The following is a 22,948-nucleotide window of genomic DNA, read 5'->3' as shown; positions in this document are numbered from 1 at the left end:
TAACGACGGTACACGTATTCTGTTACTCCCCAACACTGGTTACAAATATTTTACTAAATGTTGTAAAAAATGACTTGAAAAATCGGGTCACTTTTGCTGGTTCAGGCCCGGATAAAGGAGTAGGGTTGGAATTGTGACATTAAAAAACAATAATTGCTAAAAGAAATTTAATTTGTAGTTCTAAATAAATTCTAACTGCATTTAGGACGTTTTTTACTCACTTTATGTCTCTTCCACGATGTTATTTCTCTCTCCAACAACGTAGGTTACAATTACATTAGCATGACCAATTATGCAAATTGGGCGATGACGTCATTTGGCGACTTCTAGCGACTTTTAGGACAGCCAATAACGATTTTCCTTACTGAGGAGTTGGCAACACTGGTTGAGCGCACACGGGCAGAAATGTTGAGAGCGCAGCAACACGTTGCAAGCAAGCGCAAATGCAAAAACTGAGCAAGAGGGGCTGCTATTGTGTGTGTGTGTATGGATAATAGCAAACACTGAAATACATTTTTTGCACGCAGCAATGAATTTTGTTCACTCAAATTCAGCTTTTCTATGCTCAAAATAAATTTCTCCTCAAAATACAACACCTGCACCTGCAAACTTTTTTTTTACGTGCGCTCAGAATAGTGGCACAAAAATAACGCCATACGTCTGGCGCGTTTGACTCGCGAATAAAACCACACACATGAGTTTTTGTGTTGCATTTTGTGCATGCGCAGTTGGAAAAATCTAAACTCCAGCGTCAATTCGGGCCGCAACAACCAATCAGGAGCCTGGTGACGTGGCTCTGACCTAGGTCAAAGGGGCGGATCCAGCCAAAGCCCTTCATTCTTCATTCAATATGGAGGAAAGGCTAATCAACGCTGTTGCAAACAACCCGGAGATGTACGACACCAGCTGCTTTCTGTACCGAGACAGGAATATAAAGGACCAAGCTTGGAGGAAGATATATGAAGAGATCGGACAACTTGGTAAGTTCATTCATTTCTCTTTTGAAATTTTTGACTGACCCGGGGAAGCCGCACAAAAGCTAACAAGCCACCGCTATTTTCCCACTGATGCAAGAGCACCTGGCTGCAGCCACTGTGGAGCTCCACAGTAACCGGAAACACGTGACCTCCACAGTAACCGGAAACACGTGACCTCCACAGTAACCGGAAACACGTAATTTCAGTTAAATCGACTTTGACAGCGAAAACTAAATTGCGTTTTTGTTACTATTGATGCTGCTGAGAAATAAAAATGGTTTTAAGTGGGGGTTTTTTAACACTCTGGGTTTGTTCAAAAAAATTCACCATCCCCTAAAATTGTTCGTGGCCAAAAGTGTACAGTGGTCCCTCGCTATAACGCGGCGCACCTTCCGCGACACTTGCTGTTTCGCTGATTTATTTGTTTTTTTTACAGTACATCGTGTTGTGCGTTCTGATTGCTGTAGACCATTGTCAATCAATCTAGTCCAGTGTCTCCTGTACAGGAGCGGTCCCTAATAGGCCCACGGACCGGTACCGGTCCGTGAGTCCTTTGGTACCATTCTGCGAGAGTTGATCCTCCGGTGTGAAATGTATGGTTGTAGTTGTGTGTCTTATTTTGAAAGAACTATTTACGCGTTACCATAGCGACCAGAGAGCATTAAGAAGCAGAGAGGAGGATGTCACTGTCATTGTTGTTGGCGCACAGCTCAAGTCACGTTTATTATTATATTTACAAAATACCACAGTTTCTTTTTTTTATTCTTTTGTTGTATTTATCCGCGACACCTTAAAGGTCGTTCCCTGAAAATATTGTCTGACATTAAAGTGGTCTGTGGTGCAAAAAAGGTTGGGGACTCCTGCTGTACAGTACAGAATGCGTTTAGCTTGTCGAATTTACATAAATCTTCGATCGCTAGCAGTGTAACTCTGAAGTGCTGTACTGTATGTTTGTAAGTTTTCTCCCAAACAAACACAACAATGCCGATGAAACGTTTTGCACCCTCAAATGCACCTTTTGGTTTCATTCCATAATACTGGACTTATGTTTCTACGAAGGTTTGAACTCTAAGAGTGTTTAAACAAAAGAGAAAAGTGTGAAAATGTTCATGCCTGTCTGAGAAAAGTGTATAAAGCATGTAGTGAGGGGTTTTACAGTCTTAACATCTATAATAATTGTAAAAAATAAAGTTGGCTACTTCATGGATTTCACCTACTGCGGGTTATTTTTAGAACGTAACACCAGCGATAAACGAGGGACTGCTGTATTATTAATAGTAGTGTCTGGGACATCTAATTGATTAACATCAACATTGATTATTATGCACTATTATTTTTGTTCAAGGAGAGCAAAAAATATAAAACTCTCTCTCAGCTTGTTTGTTGCCAAAAATGGCCACTTTTTGTGTATGTTCACAAAATGCTATAAAATGTATATTTCTTAAAACATTTATCTACTTTTACCGACGTGACTCTTTAAAATAGCACCAGTCCTTTTCATCAAAATCAAAATTGTATCTAAATTTTTTACTCTTTATAGCCAGTTAGGTTATGTATTACCATTAACTTTTCAGATAAAACGGTGATCAAGTCCTAATGTTTTCATGAAACTTCCTTTTTTTCCCCATCTGAGCATCGGGGAAAAGGCTGTCTTGCAATTGTTGAGGTCACTAGTGTGCGCCCCATTTCTTCCAGGATCACTCTCTTTATAGGTTTTAGTGGACTCCTAGTACTGCGAAGTGGTTTCATGGTACAAAGGGATTGTATTCCAAGATCTGGGTGACTGTAGAAATGAGCAGTGATGCCCTTCCTACCATCTTTCCAGAAAAATAAGTGATCTGGAAGCTGTTAGGCTTACTTGCAGCAGCAGCACTTTCTGCACCTGCATAAACTCCAGGACACATTTACTAACGGTGTTTGTTGCTGTATGTGCTGCAGCTTTGAATTTTTTAATAATTTATATTTTGTTAATATTTTGGCTATGGTGTCTTGTTATGAAATGTACAAGAGTAAAAGTGTTTTTAGCATGTGCCTCAAAGCTAAGTTTGACTGGGAAACTCAAAGCTCAATAGTCTGTATCAACAGAAATTCACTGCAGCCTATGTAATATTTCATGCGTCATAATTTATTCTACTCTATCTTGCAAATACATATTTGTGTGGCAATGTCATGCACAACCAGTGTTGGGACTAACGCGTTATTAAGTAACGCGTTACAGTAACTACGTTATTATTGTGGTAACGAGCACGGTAACTAGTTATTGTGCCAAAACCGGGAACGCGTTACTCGTTACTGGGATTTAGATAGGCTCGTTATTCGTTACTTCGTGTGGTGGCTATCGCGGAGCTTCCACAGATTCAATAACATTAGAAAGTGGTGGAAGCCAGCAGGTGGATGAAGGAAAAGGGAGGCAAGAGGAGAGACCCGAAGCGGCCGCTGGTCCGAGAGTGTCAGGTGAACTGAACTTCAGGTAAGAAGTTATAACCTGCAGTCCATCTGGGTCAGATATGAACCAAGTTTAGGTGGAGTTTATTTTCGTTATGCTGACTTTTTCGTACTGCGTGCTAGCTAGCATGACGGAGTTTCTATACAGCTGGGTGGGTGCTATGTTACTGATGTTGAACTTTATTTTGTTCATAAGGTTAATTATTAGAGTTGCCAACCGTCCCGTAAAAAACGGAATCGTCTCGTATTCAGAGAAAATATTACGCGTTTCGTATTGAGGTGAAAAGGAACAGTTTGTCCCGGACTTCAGCTACAATGAAAAAGACACAAAGCTGGAGTTATTCTGTGTTTACGCTGCACAGCTCCCTCTTCTTCTCTCATCCTCTCACCCTCCCTCTCCTGTTTCTACTTCAATCATGAAACTGATCAATGATCAGCTGATCGGCTTTTCTCTCTTGTTTATTTATCGCCCACTTTGCGCCAGAAAGAGGAAACCAGCGGATGTCGCGGTAAACAACAGCAGCACTTTTAAGCTTGATCAGCTGTCGTTAGAATTTATGTAATATTAATTTCTAGTATCAGCTGATGTTTGCTGGAGCCACAGCTGTAAAGCTGCTGGTCATGATATCGGTTTGGATATGTGGTGAGAGGGAAACATGCAGATGAAACCAGGAGATGTCCTTACTGAATCATCAGAGCTGTGATGGAGAAAAAGGTTTACCTTTTAGGTGACAGGAATGAGTTGAAGGGAAGTTATGAACTGTTTCTGAGAGACAAATAACACCAGGATCCTTTTCTAAGTAGCTGACAGCTGGTAACTGTGCAGGGGCGGGTCTAGTAAAGTGTTGCCAGGGGTCCATGTAGGGCATTAAAAGGGAAAGGGGGGCACAAGGAAATACTTTCTTATTCTCATTTAAAATGTCTCACTTTTAAAAAAATAATTATCTGAGTCTTACAACAAACAATTGATAGATTGATACATATATACCATCAGAACAGTGTACATCACTGTCACAACAGTGTTTATTTTCATTCAAAGGCTTTATGATTTTTCCTATAATGGTGGTCTAGTCAAAATGCCCGGGACGATTTTTTTGTCCGAGTCCAGCTCTGTATGCAGCTCATCTTCAGTCTGGTGTTACCTACATCTTCCTATTCAGAAGGCAGAATTTCCGAGTTCTGAGTACAATCGAAAGCACCACGACTGCAGTTTTTGTGTTGGATGTAAAAAGCAGGCTAGGATAGAATCAGGTGTGGGATTTCTCTCGTGGAAATGTGCACATTATTTTTTCCTTTCTATTGGTAGGTGGCACAGTGCACTTGTGGCAAGTAAGCAAGCTAGAAGACTGGCAATCTTGCTGGGTATCCAGTTATGGAAGCAACACATTAACAAGAGAATTCTGAGTAAAACCAAAGTTACTTTCCCTAGTAACTAGTTACTCTGAAAGTAACGAGTAACTTGAAGTAACTGAGTTACTTTTGATAGAAGTAACTAGTAATGTAACTAAGTTACTAATTTAAAGTAACTTACCCAACACTGTGCACAACACACACAACTATTAGATCCTTAAGATCAAACCCGTGTCATTCTTTTGGTCCACTGCAGTGCAGTAGTCAAAAAAAAAAGAATAAGTGAAGTGTCCACAAATGGCCAGGATCGAGCCCAGAGTGTTAATGTTTAAAATGTATAAAAAATATTATTGATTACAATTCTTTACTGTTAATATCAACAATAAGCTTTTTATTTTGAAATTACAAGTTTAAAAAAAATGCTGTTACATTTACATTTAATGCTGTTACACTGTAATCCTTTATTATAAGTATGGACATAGAATCAAGTGAACAACATTTTGAAATAAGTTTAATTGGAATTTTGTACTATGCAAAAACAAAACAAAAAACAACAACAACGACATATTAAACAAACAAACAAACACAGCCAGTGCCTTCATTTGTTCATTACATGTCAAACATAGCACTGACCCTTAGTCCCTGCTCATCAGCACATGCTTTCAAAAAGAGCTCCATGTCCTCTGCAAACTGAAAAACAAAGAGGAACAAGTCCCTTGCTCCAGTGTCTTCTTCCTCTGACATGTCTCTTAAGACCCTCTGCTGGTCTCCTTGATTTAAGGACAGATATTTTGGCATTGTTACGTGTCCACGGAAAAGTGCCTTATTTTGGACAACCCACTGCACAGCAGGACGCAGATCTTCAATAACTGCTGGCTCCTGTGTCAGGCAAATGGGGATAAAAACATAGTTATTTCTCTGTTGCAGAACAGTTTTTTAACAGTTATTCAAATGTCACTAACCATGTAATTACACTACTGTTTAAAGTGAATACTGACCTGACTGATTTCGTGGAACTTGCGCTTTTTCAGTCTGAAAATGGGCACGTGTTGTCCTTCAAGCACAGCTTTGGCTTCCTCTCTCCAGTGTGCAAATAGCTTGCCAGAGCTTAACAGAAAATGTTGATATTGTTAAGGTGTGTAAACTTTGACACAACATAGAACAGAAGTCAAAATATAAATACCTCCTGAGATCAAAGTTCTCCATCAACAGCAAGCACCACCATTTACGCAAGTAGGGCATGTCTGACTGTAAAATATTAATATGAAACATATTTAACAACTTTCAAAAGATTCAAGACTCCATTGCTGTGAAAGTAAATAGAATACTTACTATAGTATAGTCAAATGAAGCATCCAGTGCCACGTACAGAGCAGACTATTTGGAAGAAAAAATAAAAATGTCATTTTTTTAGAAGCTTAAATTAGCTTCTGTATGAATCTCAAGAAGAGAAGAGAAAAATTACCATCAGCATGAAGATCCCACAGTCAACTCCATAGTCTTGGCTTGGAAAACCCTGTATTACATTGAAAATAAAGGCTCGTTAATAAAATCCCTTAAAAGAAGACTAGTGTAATTCATATTATTCACCATACACTTAAACTAGCACATACCTTCAAGTCAAAGCTCTTTTTTTCTGACCACTGCCCGGGAATGATCTTCACTGCAAGATACCTTTTTTTTTTAAAGACAGTTACATTCACAAGTTAACAGATGTCATCATGATGGGTGTGAAATGTTTATTGCTAATAGCACCAACTGTAACTACAGGCCTTAGGAACACGACCTCAACAAAACAGCATAACAAAATGAAAAAGTACAGTCACATGCTCACAGTTGGTCAAAATAAAGCATTTACAGCTTTAAGTTAAGGTTGGCATATTTTATAAACTAATTTTTAATGGTGTTTTATGTTAAACTAGAACATTTGAAGACCCTATTTATGTCTGAAACTCATCTAAAGACAGCATCACTGACTTGATCATAATGTGAAGATGAGAAATAGAATAAAATGTTGAAGCATCATGCTGATATATCCATCCATCCATCCATCCATCCATTCGCTTCCGCTTATCCTTTTCAGGGTCGCGGGGGGCGCTGGAGCCTATCCCAGCTGTCATAGGGCGACAGACTGGACAGGTCGCCAGTCTGTCGCAGGGCCAACACACAGGGACAGACAACCATTTGCACTCACATTCATTCACACAGTTACACCTAGTGGCAATTTGGATTATCCAATTAACCTATCCCCACAAGCTGCATGTCTTTGGGCGGTGGGAGGAAGCCGGAGTACCCAGAGGGAACCCACGCAAACACGGGGAGAACATGCAAACTCCACACAGAAATTTGCTGATATAGTTTATAAAAAAAGCATGTGAGTGTACTGTATGTGTGAACACTCAAGATCAGCAGAACATGATCTGGGATGCACCTAACCTGGAACACTGAACAGGTTCCTGAAAACTCCGGAACAAACCAAAAATGCTTATAAAAATGTGACCTCAAAAGTGAAACATATTGTTGGCCACCAAATCCTGCCTTGGTGTATAATGGGTCAAGAAAGAGGATTTCTCTTTTAGGTGGCTTCAGTACCTAAAGTGATCACAATCAAAGACTTTTGAAACTGCATCATAAAAGCTTGAATACATCTCAGACACATAGCAAAATTCTAACAGTGTGTATGTGTCAAAAAACAAGACTTACACACAACTGGAAATGACCAGGTGTCCAGAGAGGGAGAACTATGATGTCCATCCTCTGAGCATCAGTCTGAAACAGAATTGTATTTTTAAGTATCCTGTATATGAACTCTCACCAAAGTTATAAAAAAAATCATTTTGATTACTTGCTTGTTTCTTTAAAGGACGGTACACTTACAGGAAAGGACTGCAATGGACCACAGCCATAGGGTGCAAGCCAAGTCCGGGTGACATACAGATTTTCTATGTAAATGCTTATCCCCTAGAATGTAAAAAAAAACAAAAAAAAAAACATTTAAAACAACAACTCTTTAAATTAAAGCTTGACAATCATCATATACAACATACAGTACCTTTGACTGAACAATTTTAGTGATAAGCTCAAAACAGCCATTTCCAATCTGAAACAGAAAAAATCATGAAAAAAATGAATGTACACTTTATTATTTCATATTCATAGAAAAAAAAATACTTACAGTCGATTCCATTTGTTTGTTTAAACCCAGTGTCCAAAAATCTGCCCGCGTGAGGCATCCAGAAGACGTTTCAACAATCAGCTCATCTTTGGGTCTGCTGATGTCCAGAACATAGTTGAGCTAAAAAAAACAGATAGGTGTCATAGACTGTGGATGACAAAATCAGATAAGCACTAAAAGTTGCACTTTGCGACATCTGAAAACTTTAACATACAAGCTGTTGTTGGCCAGGGTGCGGTACAAAACACCATGATGAACGGCTGGCCAAAATGTTCTCAGGCTTTGTCAGAGCTTCGCACGGTGGTCCACACAGTTCAGCAAAAGTTGCATCTGTTGACCTTCTATTGGCTTTCTTGTTGTCAACTCTTTCCTGAGGTTCTATAGGGATTTTAACAGGTTTCAGACAAAACACTACATAGAATGCATATTAAATGCATACAAATGCAAGAAAAATAAGCATTATTTATAGAAGGAAATTCATTTGAAACAGCATGTGACAAATTCGTTTATGAGCCATCAACTACAACAAGATAATGAATGCAAGATTATTATTTCACCTATATATGACAATCACTATTCAAAATAAGAAATTTTACCGGTGTCACCAGACATTGAAGGTGCTGGGTTCAACACCGTTTCTGTGATTTCTCTGGGTTTATTGCACATCTGTGGGGCAAGGTACACAAAGAAAAGAATATACACACACAGATAGGAACAAATCTAACATGTAAATAATGGTAGCGTTCTGGTCATGAGACAATGCATGTACTTACCTATGACAGCTTGACCCAGTGCCGACAATGAGATATTGATCTTTCCAAGTCGACCATGTCTTAGCTGCCTCTCCAGAAGTTTCTTGTTGGTGACAGTGTTATAATGATGATTTATATTTCTCATCAGAAACACATGTGTGGATGGACTCATATTACTTAAAAAGTAATTGCTTTTCCTCATGTTTGCAAAGAACTGTTCAACAACTTGACTGTTCAGCCAGCCTTTCAGCTCCGGGACAAGTTGAATTCTGCGTAATATGTCCTTGGGATCTTTTGTATTTCCCTCATGAAATCTGTCATACAGGACATAATGGTCAGATGATCCAGTGACAGGATGAGGATTTTCATTTACACTATCCATCCTTTCATGTAGCCATGGAAGATTCACTTTCAGGCTTCCATCCTGTGCAGCCTTGACATTTTCCTCAGTGGGCTCAGCCAGTCGACCTTCATGTGGATGAAATGGCAGTTTATCAGGAACCCGCAAATTGGTGTGTGCTGCCAAACCCCTCGCAAAATCGTAAACACAGACGTTTGGCATGTGCTTCCAGGACAGGAGAAGGTCAGCAAAATCCCGGGGACTTTCAGCACGGAGATTAAATTTAACACTGTATACAATGCCATGTGGACATAGTATTACAGACCATCCTCCTGCAAGCAAAGATTTAAAAAGTTGTTTGTGATTGTAATTACATATTTTAATGCTACTTCTAATAATCGCTAAGTGATGCTTACCAGAGGCACCCCATATGCTTTGAAAGACCTTATCATATGTCTGCCTGCTCTTCATCTTCTCCCTCAGTCTGGTGATGAGATCAAAGCGGGAGCCTTTGGAGTCGATGTTGCATGCTTTACACAATTTTCTTACCACTCCAACCTGACAGTAATTAGGGAAAACTGTAAATGGAACAACCCCAGAACTTTATGTCACATATTCTGAAAACTTCAAAGCAATGTTACCTTTTGTTTGGCGAGTTCATCCAACAGACGGTCTTCTGTGACATTGCTAAGCTTTGCTTCATGTGAAGAGTTTGTTCCTACTTTTTGAAACTCTGTGTTAAGCATAATGTCACTTGTTCGAGTTTCACTCCCGATCCATGGTGCCCAGGGCGTGTAACTTGGTGGAACTGAAAATGGATTCTTCACGCCGCCTACAGAAAATGGCATGTTTTTAATTACAATCTAAATTACTTTAAAACACTGAATGACTTTCAATAAGTTTTTGCCATCACTCACTTGGAAAAAACCCACGGCTTATCATTTCCAGGTGAATAGAGTTCCAAAAACCTTCAATGTCATGTTCACCATTGAAGTCTTCTGGGGCTTTGAGGTCACTCACTATAATAAATTGACTCATAAGAACATGCACATAATGTATACAATGAACTATATACACAAATGTACATTAAACTTACCTGCTAACTTGAACACCCCTTTTCTGTGTAAGTCCATAACTACCACAGGGGGTGAAACCCACAGTTTATGCAGGAGTACATGTATTCTGCGTCAGTGAAAGCCTCAAAATGGCAATAAGCATGAAAAATGGTATCCCTAGAAGGAAACTTCACTCTTCTTAAGCCCTCCAATGAGTCAATGACCCTTGAAGCGGATACATGGTTCTGTAATATGACAATAGGGTGAAGAAGACTATGATTACACAGATATTTAAATTTGGGCACCAAAATATCATAATGACACAAACACATTTTTAAAGCAATCTTCAGATGAGTATATTTTATTTTTGTGATCCTCACCTGCAGATTTTCTCTCAAAAAAAGGCAGAGTTCAAGAGACAAAACAACGTGGTTGTCAAAGTTGTGAAGCCCATCTGACCACTCCTGGTATCTGTAGACCATGTGGCACCGAGGACACGATCTATGGTGTGTTGAAACATCTGTTAAAGACAAATCACATTAATGTCAAAACATTAGTATAAGAACAATTATAACTAATTATTTCACACTGATGTTTAATCTTATTCATTAAAACTTACTCTCAATCACTCCCATCATGCTGACAATCCTCGCTTTATTGGTAACTAGAACAGCCTCATCAAGTTTTGGGTGCTCTGGGCACACCTGGCACAACGTTTCACATGGAAAGAGCTGTTTCTGATGATCCATTTTCTGTGAGATGACATTTTCTGGAAAAGATCCAGGAATTTTTTTCTCTTTAAAAATATAGCGTATACTCCTTTCGACGGCAGCATTGTCCTCAAAGGAAGAACTCTCCTGAGTCATCTGTGATGGGGTGCCTGATGATAGTGGTTCAGTTGATTTGAAGATGTCTCTCTGTGTCTGGAAGAGATGCCATTTAGCTATGTTTTTATGAGGACATGATATTCGTGGCTTTGCACAAGCACAATGCCAGGTGTTCCTCAGAGCATTGTAAGTCACAAATATTCTGCCAAGACGGCAGAAACTGTGTATTTCTGGCTCAAATACAGACAAACAGATCTGTGTTGAGGATCCACCAAAATCCACCCTCACACAAAGTGGAGCATGTGCCATCTGGGCAGCTTTCTGTCTCTTTATGCATGTAGCAGCTTTGGCCTCTCCAAAAAATTTAAGGTCCACCATTTCCATCACGATGTGCTCTTGAAGAAAAACCTCCTTTACAGTTTCTCGGCAGTAATCTAGTGAGCGAAGGTGCTCACATAAACTGAAGCCTAGTCCGCTCCGCTGGGCCAGCAACTGGTATCGCTGACATTCCTCCAGCTCACATCTGATATTGTGAGACATCCCCCATGTTTTCCTCTGAACGTGAACTGGCACAGAAAACCCATGGCCAGTTCTCTGCACAGCAAATAACCCTGTAGTTTCATCTACACAAACACACTGCAGATGACTGGCCAGGCAAACATCTATTGATTGGTTGGAGTGTTTCCTCATCATGTGAGCCTTGTAGTTTTTGGTACGAAGAGTAAGGCCACACTGAGGGCATGTCATTTTCATGGACTTTCCATCAGCTGCAGTTTTATTGAACACAGAGGGTAGAGCATATGAATGTTCTAACAAAGACTCAGAAAATGGTTCAGATACCGAAGACAAAACCTTGGGGGGGAGACGGGGCTCCTCGAAGAGTACTGCCGGAGGAATACAGGTCTCCTCGGAGAGTTCAGTGGGGAGCAGTCCTGATAATGGTGGCTGACTTGGCATTGAAGAATGCTGACAAGACAATAAATGCCTTGCCATATCCCCACGCCGTATGATTGTAATCTTACAGACAGGGCAGTGAAAGTGTCCTGTTGTCCTACAAGGCAGCCTGCACCAGCATATCATTTTATCTGTAAGAGAAAAAAACAAACAAACAAACAAACAGATGTAATTTAAATGTAGTTGTATAGAATGCAATCAATTTGTCTAACAATCAGATTGTACATGTTAACAAAAACATCCAAGCCAACCTCAGTAATGAAAGCAAAATGGTATGGATCACAAAAGTTATGTCAAGAAAAGTGGTGAAAAGTAAATAAAAATATATTTTATAAAAACACTATTTTTGTTGCAGATGAATGCACTGAACTGTACAATATCAACAGCAACTTTTAAGTCAACAAAGATACTGCAGAAGTGCTTAAAAAAGTGCATATTTATAACTATAAAGTATATTTAATACAAACATACCTTTGAAAGGCAAAGCATTTTTTATATGCACACTTAGATGCTCCTCAATCTTTGCCCTGACAGTAGGGCTGAAAGTGGGGCACAGAGGGCAGTGAAAGAGTCCTCTGCAACACCTGTTGCATTCCTGCAATTCTGGCTTTAAGCCCGAATTCCAGATTGACATGTGCATCTAAAACAGAGAGAGAAACAGAGAAACACCATATACACATTTAAGTTAAGGTTTTAGCAGAAATAACAATTTACAGTTGGCATGTAATAGATTTGGGAAGAAAATTCTTGAAAAAAAACCACAAATATTTTACAAGACACTTTAATTTGTGAGATATGTTTCTATTGACATACAGGGAGTGCAGAATTATTAGGCAAATGAGTATTTTGTCCACATCATCCTCTTCATGCATGTTGTCTTACTCCAAGCTGTATAGGCTCAAAAGCCTACTACCAATTAAGCATATTAGGTGATGTGCATCTCTGTAATGAGAAGGGGTGTGGTCTAATGACATCAACACCCTATATCAGGTGTGCATAATTATTAGGCAACGTCCTTTCCTTTGGCAAAATGGGTCAAAAGAAGGACTTGACAGGCTCAGAAAAGTCAAAAATAGTGAGATATCTTGCAGAGGGATGCAGCAGTCTCAAAATTGCAAAGCTTCTGAAGCGTGATCATCGAACAATCAAGCGTTTCATTCAAAATAGTCAACAGGGTCGCAAGAGGCGTGTGGAAAAACCAAGGCGCAAAATAACTGCCCATGAACTGAGAAAAGTCAAGCGTGCAGCTGCCAAGATGCCACTTGCCACCAGTTTGGCCATATTTCAGAGCTGCAACATCACTGGAGTGCCCAAAAGCACAAGGTGTGCAATACTCAGAGACATGGCCAAGGTAAGAAAGGCTGAAAGACGACCACCACTGAACAAGACACACAAGCTGAAACGTCAAGACTTTCTAAGGTTTTATGGACTGATGAAATGAGAGTGAGTCTTGATGGGCCAGATGGATGGGCCCGTGGCTGGATTGGTAAAGGGCAGAGAGCTCCAGTCCGACTCAGACGCCAGCAAGGTGGAGGTGGAGTACTGGTTTGGGCTGGTATCATCAAAGATGAGCTTGTGGGGCCTTTTCGGGTTGAGGATGGAGTCAAGCTCAACTCCCAGTCCTACTGCCAGTTTCTGGAAGACACCTTCTTCAAGCAGTGGTACAGGAAGAAGTCTGCATCCTTCAAGAAAAACATGATTTTCATGCAGGACAATGCTCCATTACACGCGTCCAAGTACTCCACAGCGTGGCTGGCAAGAAAGGGTATAAAAGAAGAAAAACTAATGACATGGCCACCTTGTTCACCTGATCTGAACCCCATTGAGAACCTGTGGTCCATCATCAAATGTGAGATTTACAAGGAGGGAAAACAGTACACCTCTCTGAACAGTGTCTGGGAGGCTGTGGTTGCTGCTGCACGCAATGTTGATGGTGAACAGATCAAAACACTGACAGAATCCATGGATGGCAGGCTTTTGAGTGTCCTTGCAAAGAAAGGTGGCTATATTGGTCGCTGATTTGTTTTTGTTTTGTTTTTGAATGTCAGAAATGTATATTTGTGAATGTGGAGATGTTATATTGGTTTTACTGGTAAAAATAAATAATTGAAATGGGTATATATTTGTTTTTTGTTGAGTTGCCTAATAATTATGCACAGTAATAGTCACCTGCACACACAGATATCCCCCTAAAATAGCTAAAACTAAAAACAAACTAAAAACTACTTCCAAAAACATTCAGCTTTGATATTAATGAGTTTTTTGGGTTCATTGAGAACATGGTTGTTGTTCAATAATAAAATTATTCCTCAAAAATACAACTTGCCTAATAATTCTGCACTCCCTGTATAACAGTCAATTGAACAGGGGCTAACTAAAATCTGGGCAATAAAAAAGCTGTACAGAATAGAATAACGAATAGAAGTATTGATAAATATATAAATCTGTTTGTGACGAAATTTACAGTGTTGACGCTAACCAAAGGTGTCACAAGTACACACGTTCCTTACTACAGTTTAGATACCTCTGTTTAAAAAGCACTGACTCGACTTTTTAGTCAAGTGGAAGTAAGAAGTACAGGGTCTAAAATATAATTTATGTGCAAAATTTTGAAGTAATCTTGCGTCCAAAGCACGCGTGCGGGGGACTGATTTACAAATGTACGGATTACAAAGTACAGATACGCGTGCTAAAATGTGAGAAGTAGAAGTATAAAGAAGTATACAGTAGGCACAAAAAAGTACAGCAGTAAAGTAAAGATACCAGAAAATTCTACTTAAGTACAGTATTGAAGTATTCGTTATTTTGCATCTCTGACGCCAACAATAAATCATACTCTAATGCAAAATGTGTTTTTTGCTTCTTCTCGCCCACAGAAGCCGTTAATCCAGCTCTCTTACTTAAACCAGGCCCAGGAAAAAGCATATCTGTGTGTTTCTCTGCCATGGAGCACGATGAAAAAACATTAAAATAAGAAGGAATGTTGTTGTAACGCAAAAAAAGTGGCAACATGATCATTGTAAGAAAACTAGACGATTCCTAGAATTATGAAATCACTAACGGCAAATTTATTTAAGAAAGACTCTGTCCCAACCTTTGCGATCAACTTGCAAGACTTCCACGGTATCCATGCGTGTTTACGGCTACTGTGGAGGTCACGTGCTTCCGGCTACTGTGGCGGTCCCGTGTATCCGGTTACTGTGGAGGTCACGTGTATCCGGTTACTGTGGAGCTCCACAGTGGCTGCAGCCAGACCCTTCTCCACTGATGTACAAATACCGTTCTGCTTTTATGCATGTTGTCATATAGGAATATATTTTGTTTATTAATAAACAGGACACAGTGGTCCCGCTCATCCGTCACTGCCTCGCTTTTTCGCTCATTTTTTATTGCACAGTACAGTATTGCATTCTGCAGCCTGATTGACAAATCTCCGTGCTCCTGCGCTTGCCAAATTTATCATGTTTGGTTTTGATAACCATCACGTCCAATAGAAAAAACAGCACAAAAACACCCATAACTATGACCTTCATTCGGAAATAGACACCTGCACCGCGAGGAAAAAAGGCGCACGAAAGTGGCAGGTAGATGAAGACAAAACGCGGGATAATAATATTTTTACGTTTTGCAATCTACAAAGGTTTGCACTTTTTTATTTATTTTTTATTTTTTTTGTTTCACACATGGTACAGCAGTAATGCATTCCCATACACAACCTTCCTTTCAATTAAAGTAACACTGTTTCCATGCATGAAAAGGAGCAGGAAGAAGAATCAATTCTTATTGATACCTGCCCCCTATCTGTGATAATACAAGTAGGCAACCAAAATTACACTATGACAGTTTTCTGCACATAACAAAACAAAACAAAGCAAACAGAACAATATACTCAACAATGAGCAATACCACTAAATATCAAACTAAAAGGATCATTTTTCTACAATTAAATTCTATTCTTTTCAACTTCTTCATATTGGTTTATCATTTTATTCTTATAGCAGATTTTAAATTGAGAAACATTTATACAACACTTAAGATGATCACTGAGAGAATTCCAGTTTCTTATTCCTATGACTGTTGGACACATTTGCCTTTGTGTGGTTCGAGCAAACCGGTGCTTAAAATAAAACTTCCTTCTGCCGTCCCCATTTTCTGAACACAATACAAATAAACTTTGTAACTTAAGAGGTAGTGTTTTATTTTTCGCCCTAAACATAATAGTTAAAGTCTGTAATTTCACTATGTCTTCTAGTTTTAACAATTTCGATTTTTTTTTTTTACAAATTATTAGTGTGTTCTCTATATTTAACATTATGCATAATTCGAAGCGCTCTCTTCTGTAATAAATATAATGGTTTCATATTAGTCACGTATGTATTCCCCCATACTTCAACACAATAGCTCAGATAGGGTAGAAACAATGAAAAATATAATATTCTCATTGTCTTGTAATCTAATATATATCTAACATTACCCAGGATATAAATACTTTTAGCCAACTTTTTTTTAACATGTTCAATATGTGATTTCCATGTTAACTTGTCATCCACTATTACACCCAGAAAACGGAATTCTGTCACTCTTTCAATTAATACTCCCTCTATAGATAATACTATCTCTTCCTCCTTTACACGGTTTCCGAATATCATAAACTTTGTTTTTTCCAAATTCAGTGATAACTCATTTACATCAAACCATTTTTTAAATTTTTTTCATTTCAATAACCATAATTTTAGCCAATTCTTTCAAGTTCTCTCAGGAACAATAAAAATTAGTATCGTCTGCAAACAAAACAAAATTCAACATTTTTGACACATCACAAATGTCATTTATATATAAATTAAAAAGTTTTGGTCCTAAAACAGAACCTTGAGGGACCCCACATTCTATTTTCATTCTATCAGATGAATTGCCTAAACACTGCACATGCTGAAACCTATTATCTAAATAGCTGCTTAACCAGTTCAATACTATTCCTCTCACACCATAAGTTCTTAACTTAGAAATCAAGATGGAGTGTTGCAGAGTGTCAAAAGCTTTTCTTAAATCAACGAATACCCCTATAGTATATTTATTATGATGTGTTGCTGATGAAATGTCTTCAATAGTATTCATTAATGCTAATGCTGTTGATCTGTTCCGTCGAAATCCGTACTGACTTTCGCTTAACAGTTGATGTTTTTCAATGAAACTATCAAATCTTTGTGCAAAGAGTTTTTCAAGCACTTTAGAAAACTGTGATAGCAATGATACTGGTCTATAATTATTAAAACTATGTGTGTCTCCCGATTTATAAAGAGGGATAACTTTTGCCACTTTCATTCGGTCAGGAAATACACCCAAATAAAATGAGAGATTAAAAATATAACAGAGAGGTTTGATTATACAATCCAAGGTCTTTTTTACGATGACCATGTCTAACCCATCACAGTCAGTGGATGTCTTGTTTTTAGATTCTGCTACAATAGCTATGATTTCTTTTTCAGTGATTTCCCCTAAAAACATAGACTGTACCACTCTGCTATCTCCTTTCCATTCTGAATCATCTTGTTTTCCAATTAAGTTTGCCAGGTTAGGCCCAATATTTACAAAAAAAGAATTAAATTCATTTACCACTTCATTCATATCACGTACGACCTTATTTTTCTTACTTTGAGAATCAACTTGTGAGAACTGTGACTAATGTTCGTGTGTGGGGGAAAAAGTGTATAAAATGCGTGGTGAGGGGCTAGTTATTCTGATAACCCCTGCTGCAATAAATGAGGGACCACTGTATATACTTTCTCTATGATTATTGTATTCATCCTGTTAACATTTAATATTGTCTTGATAGAACCAACTGATTCTGCAGCAGAGCATCCCCCGTTGCTTCTCCTGGCTCCCCGGTCCCTGGTCCCTCCGCTCCTGCTGCTGCACCCACAGGTATGCAATTGTAGCATCAGATGTACAGCAAGCACTGATAGCGTTGTACTCGGTGGTAGAGCAGGGCGATATGACCAAAAATATTTATCATGATAAACATTTGAAAATTTGCGATAACGATATAACTGACGATATAATTGACGCTAGACAAAATACTTTACAACTCCACAACTTTATTATCATCAATGTACATCAATGTATTTAAACTGCATTTTTTTTATGTGCATTAAAGTTATATAAAAATTTAACAGTGCAAATGCAAATTTCCAAAAATCCGTCATGCGGTGCGGGTTCGTAGCTTAGCAAAGTCGTACAAAAACATTTGAGAGGCACTGTCGATTTTCAGAAAAATCAAAGGATTGATTTTAAGTGTGCCGTATTTTCCAAACAACACGGTAATAACGATGGCCCGCTAGCATGCGCTACCAAAACTAGTGCTTTGTTGTGTATCTGACGGACAAAAGCTAAACCAGTCCCACACCACTGAAGTTGCAGCATTTTTACAAACCAATTCTGATTCATCAGTTTCATTCAACGATCCGCTTTCGCCCTTCTCATTCTCTGTTGCCGGCACACTTTTTCCGCCATGTGCGTATGAAAACAAAGGCACTGCGCATGTGCGTTTTACCCATATTCTATCGCGATATTTCATTTTCTTATCGTTGCCGAACATTATACCGGTATTACTGTGAATGGTATGATATGACCCAGCCTTACTCGGTGAGATTCCCTTTACTGATCACCTTTACTAAATATCTACAACCAATCTGATTATATCCTGTTTTGGTTTTTTTTTTTCTCAATGTTGAAATTAAAATCTAGTAGCAGCCTTCTCATTTCTTTGTGTTTTGTGCTGTGTTTTACAGGCCCACAGAGGAGGACAGCTCCGAGGCAGATGAGGGACGGGTCCCAGGACGGTCCATCGGCGGTGGAGCTGGCCATCCTGGTGTCCCTGAAGAGGCCACACCAGTCTCCAATGGAGCATTTCCTCCTCAGCCTTGTTCCTGCTCTGGAGAGCAGCTGGGTCCTTTTTATTCCTGTCTCTCTGTAAATACTTATATTTTATATATTTATGTTTAATGTTTTTCTGTGTGAGAATTTTAATATTATTTCAAATACATTTTTATAATGACTAATGTCTCAGTTCTACTACACAGCAAATGTTGGCACACGACTTGACACATGTAGAATTTATTTCATATTATACTAATGACAATATATACTAATACAGTGGGATGCAAAAGTTTGGGCAATCTTGTTAATAGTCATTATTTTCCTGTATAAATCGTTGGTTGTTACAATAAAAAATGTCAGTTAAATATATCATACAGGAGACACACACAGTGATATTTGAGAAGTGAAAAGAAGTTTACTGGATTTACAAAAAGTGTGCAATTGTTTAAACAAAATCAAGCAGGTGCATAAATTTGGGCACCACAAAAAAAGAAATGGAATAAATATTTAGTGTATATCAATGTGTGTGTCTCCTATATGATATATGGGGTGCCTTTGTCTGGACGTGCTTCCCATCCAGAGCTCCACAGCAGAGAAGGAAGTTCCAGCGCTCCTGGAATCCCTCTGTGATGGACTGCCAGTCTCCAGCTGAGGACACAGCCATGAAGTCGTCCACTAGACAGTCCCAGATGGCCGTCGCTACCTGGGGGGTGATCTGGCACACCGTGGACACGTGAACGCGATGGTCCTGAAGCAGTCCCCGGTGGCAAGGAACCTGGACAAAATTATTCAAAATTAGTATTATGTGTACTGCAGTTACAAAACACATTATTCAAATTCCAAGATACTTTTGTGATGTCAGATTTAAATTACAAAACATAAATCTTACATAAAACATTTTGTAATTATAAGGATAATTACATAATATATATTAGATATAATATAAAACAGTCAGTTGTGTTTTGTTTTAACTTTACCATATCATAATTTGATTGGTAGCAACTTTTACCACTACAGTGTGCCAATCACTCATAATTCCTAGACATGTCAATCAGGTAGGAATGAAGTAAGACATTAATAGAAATAAAGAGTTGTATGTTGACATGTAGCCCTTTCCTTGCTTAAATCATTGTTAATATTTTTGAAAAATTAACCTGTGATAAGACATAGCTTATCAAGATAGAATATGCTAGATAGAACCATATAACTAAAGTTGAACCAAACTGTTCACAATTTTATCTAGCTCTGTTTTAAGAAAGGCTGGTGACCCCTGTTATACAGTCTGACAGCTGCGAGGATTATATACAAATATTCAACTATACCAGAATTAAACCAGGTCTAAATTAAAAAAAAAAGTGAGTATCACTACAAAGATTAACCCACAGTGGTCCTCATACCACAGTTTGATATCAGCAAACACTGAGAGCATACATTGATATGACACCACAGCCATGCTATCATTGCAAACACTGATAACAGCATAAATCAAATTAATGCCTGAGGACCCCAAATGCAGTCTAGTAGGCAGGCAGATGTTTAAAGGAATGTTTATTTGAAAGGAAAACAAAGTCCTTAAACATGCAATAAATAAATGATGGATATTAATAGAATCAATATACCTAAGAACATATATTGGACACAGTCCTGGACACATGGCGACAACTAGGATTACTGGAATGCCATAGCTGACCTGACTGTTGCTTTTTGACAGGCTTTCCCTGACAAAGTTAACATGGTTAAATTAAACACCTGCAAAGAACATTCAAAGCCAATGGTGGCATGTTTAAGCCACCGAAGTGGAAGATGACCCCAATGAGAGTCAGCTCTGTGGACACATTTTCCAAGGACTGAGACCTGACATGCCCAGAAAATTCAATTCAATTCAATTCAATTTTATTTATATAGCGCCAAATCACAACAAAAGTCGCCTCAAGGCGCTTCATAGCAAAGAAAAGGCTGGAGACAAAGAAAACAGCAAAGGAAGAGATGCAAAGTACCGACCTGCACAATGCAGCGCTGATGCTGGTGCCGTGGTGAGTGGAAACATGGGTTGCAGAGGAAGAGGAAAGGACAGAGGACAGGGCAGAGGGAGAGGAGGCTGTGCGTGTCTACTATAGAGTGACCTGGTTTTATATTTTATTATTCTCATTTGTATTTAGAAATATATAATCATTTATGCTTAGAAGTATATAGTCGTTTGTAGATTGAAAGAGTGTCTCATCCTAGGAGGTCTGTAACAACCCTGTGTAGCGTGAAGAGGGGAGTACGTTCACTCCTCTTCAATGTTCTGGCATAGATCACACACCTCCTAGGGTCATGAGAGAGGTTGTATCTTCTCTTGCTGATATGTGGTATAGCAAACACACGTATATCTGTTTGAGTGTAAGAGCCTTCTGTTCAAGTGAACTGCTGGACTCCCTGGCGCCAGTAGGTGTGGGGAGTCTTCACAGGGTCACATCCTAACACCCCCCCCCACGCACACACACACACCTACACGAACGCACAGACAAGGTATTCTTTGTTCACATGTATGCCTATGTAAGATGTCATATGTTAATGAACTTATGCATATTCATGTAACCTCAATAAAGAACAGTGTTATGAGGGAGCAGACAAGAGCGACTGGTGTTCGAGCGGAAGGAACGGCGCTCGTCACAGTTCTCTCCCTTGTGCACAAGTAACACAAAAACTATGGTGACTTGTGTCTTGTTTTTGCTGTTGTAGTAGAATTGTCTCGTTTAGGGATGGGTATTGATAAGATTTTCACGATTACGATTCCATTTTCGATTCTGTTTAACGATTCGATTCTTTATCGATTCTCTTATCGATTCTTTTTTTAAAAAAAAGGAGAACACACAGGTCGATTAGCTTAGAAATTTGTTTTATATCTTCTCTTTGAACAAGATAGAAATTTAGGAGTAACATGGCCTTACAAACCCAACAGTGAGATCTTAAGAGATCCTTAAGAGATCCAGCCTATGGCTCTTCAATGGGGTGTCACGGGGTCCCCAGGAAAAAAAATTGTAAATGTAAAATAATAAAATAAATATTCTTCTGTAGCAATAACAAAGTATAACATAAATTGTTCTGTAGCAATTACACAAGAATATCCAGTAATGTCCCTGCCTACAATTAAACACATTCACTTACCGAAAATCGACCGTCTCACACTTCTGGGTGCAAATGGGTGCAAGCCTTTTACCACAAACTTAGACACTGCTCGGTGACATTCGTATATCCTGGCCTGAAAGGAGACGCTAATGGTAGACTGCAGCGAGAACTGCCAGCATCTGAGCCAACCAATTCGTCAACTCCTTCAAATGCGGCCAACAAATGCGTCCTTCATTTCCCCGAATTTGAAGGATGGGTCGGGTGTGTCCTTCGTGGCCCACCATATCCCAGAATTCATAGCGCGGCCCAGCCAAATTTCAGCTGCCAACAATGGCGGCCGCTGCTAAGTTTTAAAATTAGTCTTATTACTCCTTCTGGGTCACAAAATAAACTTTTAACATATTTTCAGGCGAGAAAGAAGCTGTGTAAATTTCAAATATCTGCTTGGTTTATCAAGACATCGCATATTTGCAAAAGTGCGCCGACGTTTTTGGAGACGTCTGTTCCCGCTGGATAGCAAGCCGGGGAGGGTTCAGTGGTCACTCGAGCCGGCGAGAGCAGCGGAATCGCGGCTTCGTCGTTTTCAGATCCCCGCTCTTTTGCTACTCAGGTTAAACATGATATATAAGTCACTCGGATAACTTAAAAATGTAATTGTTTGCCTTTTTTTCGGTGTTTTATTTGTTCCGGAGTAAATCGGTTTGGCTGAGATCAAAGTTATTAGATTAAATAAAACGTTATTAATCTATCTGGTGGGTTCCTCCGGGATTTTCACACAGCTGAATAAACGTCAAACAGAAAACTGATTAAACAGAAGTGTGAGACGGTTGAGAATTTACGCCAGTGTCCTGTTATATTTTAGATAGCGCGGAGCAGACGGCCGAGTTTATTAAACTCCACCGAGACAGCGGTGACGCAAATCTGAAGGCTAGACCGTTCCGTTTCACAGCCTCGCACTTCCGGCCTTCTCGGTCTTCGAAGGACCCAGCCCACGTAGACCGCGAAGGCCAGGTCCTCCGAAGGATGCAGCCGACGTTTTGGAACACAACTTCTGTCTGTCTCTCTCATCATGGTCACCTAAATGCA

At 39.2% G+C, this 22,948-nt stretch overlaps 3 protein-coding genes and 1 pseudogene across 3 annotated transcripts; 1 reads left to right on the top strand and 3 right to left on the bottom strand.

Moving 5' to 3' along the window:
• Positions 1-806: 806 nt before the first annotated feature.
• LOC146375781 (uncharacterized) lies at positions 807-19,853 on the top strand. The gene is made up of 4 exons (XM_084946397.1): positions 807-980; positions 17,709-17,797; positions 18,664-18,844; positions 19,332-19,853. Exons 1-4 carry the CDS (start codon positions 960-962, stop codon positions 19,401-19,403), a joined length of 363 nt encoding a protein of 120 aa, XP_084802523.1. The 5' UTR covers positions 807-959; the 3' UTR covers positions 19,404-19,853.
• On the bottom strand, positions 5,143-6,441 carry LOC146375784 (uncharacterized). Its single transcript, XM_084946398.1, has 6 exons — positions 6,386-6,441; positions 6,238-6,288; positions 6,105-6,149; positions 5,956-6,020; positions 5,771-5,879; positions 5,143-5,651 (listed from the first exon to the last, which is right to left on the bottom strand). Exons 2-6 carry the CDS (start codon positions 6,244-6,246, stop codon positions 5,382-5,384), a joined length of 498 nt encoding a protein of 165 aa, XP_084802524.1. The 5' UTR covers positions 6,247-6,288; positions 6,386-6,441; the 3' UTR covers positions 5,143-5,381.
• Positions 7,385-9,081, bottom strand: LOC146375783 (uncharacterized; annotated as a pseudogene).
• Positions 10,703-11,668, bottom strand: LOC146375782 (uncharacterized). Its single transcript, XM_084946668.1, has one exon. It carries the CDS (start codon positions 11,666-11,668, stop codon positions 10,703-10,705), a length of 966 nt encoding a protein of 321 aa, XP_084802794.1.
• Positions 19,854-22,948: the final 3,095 nt, after the last annotated feature.

This window comes from Perissodus microlepis, chromosome 12, assembly GCF_051167445.1.
Source record: "Perissodus microlepis isolate ML-2025 ecotype Zambia chromosome 12, ASM5116744v1, whole genome shotgun sequence".
Classification (NCBI taxonomy): domain Eukaryota; kingdom Metazoa; phylum Chordata; class Actinopteri; order Cichliformes; family Cichlidae; genus Perissodus; species Perissodus microlepis.
The sequence above is the reverse complement of the archived record's forward strand: the minus strand, read 5'-3'. Positions and strand labels throughout refer to the sequence as shown.

Excerpts from the sequence above, each read along its gene's own strand:
- LOC146375781 (XM_084946397.1), top strand. The coding sequence starts at position 960 with ATGAAGAGATCGGACAACTTG. Across the intron at positions 981-17,708 it reads TGAAGAGATCGGACAACTTG|AACCAACTGATTCTGCAGCA; the intron begins GTAAGTTCATTC and ends TTGTCTTGATAG. Across the intron at positions 17,798-18,663 it reads TCCTGCTGCTGCACCCACAG|GCCCACAGAGGAGGACAGCT; the intron begins GTATGCAATTGT and ends TGTGTTTTACAG.
- LOC146375784 (XM_084946398.1), bottom strand. Across the intron at positions 6,021-6,104 it reads CTTCATTTGACTATACTATA|TCAGACATGCCCTACTTGCG; the intron begins GTAAGTATTCTA and ends AATATTTTACAG. Across the intron at positions 5,880-5,955 it reads GAGAACTTTGATCTCAGGAG|CTCTGGCAAGCTATTTGCAC; the intron begins GTATTTATATTT and ends TTTTCTGTTAAG.
- LOC146375782 (XM_084946668.1), bottom strand. The coding sequence starts at position 11,668 with ATGACATGCCCTCAGTGTGGCCTTACTCTTCGTACCAAAAACTACAAG.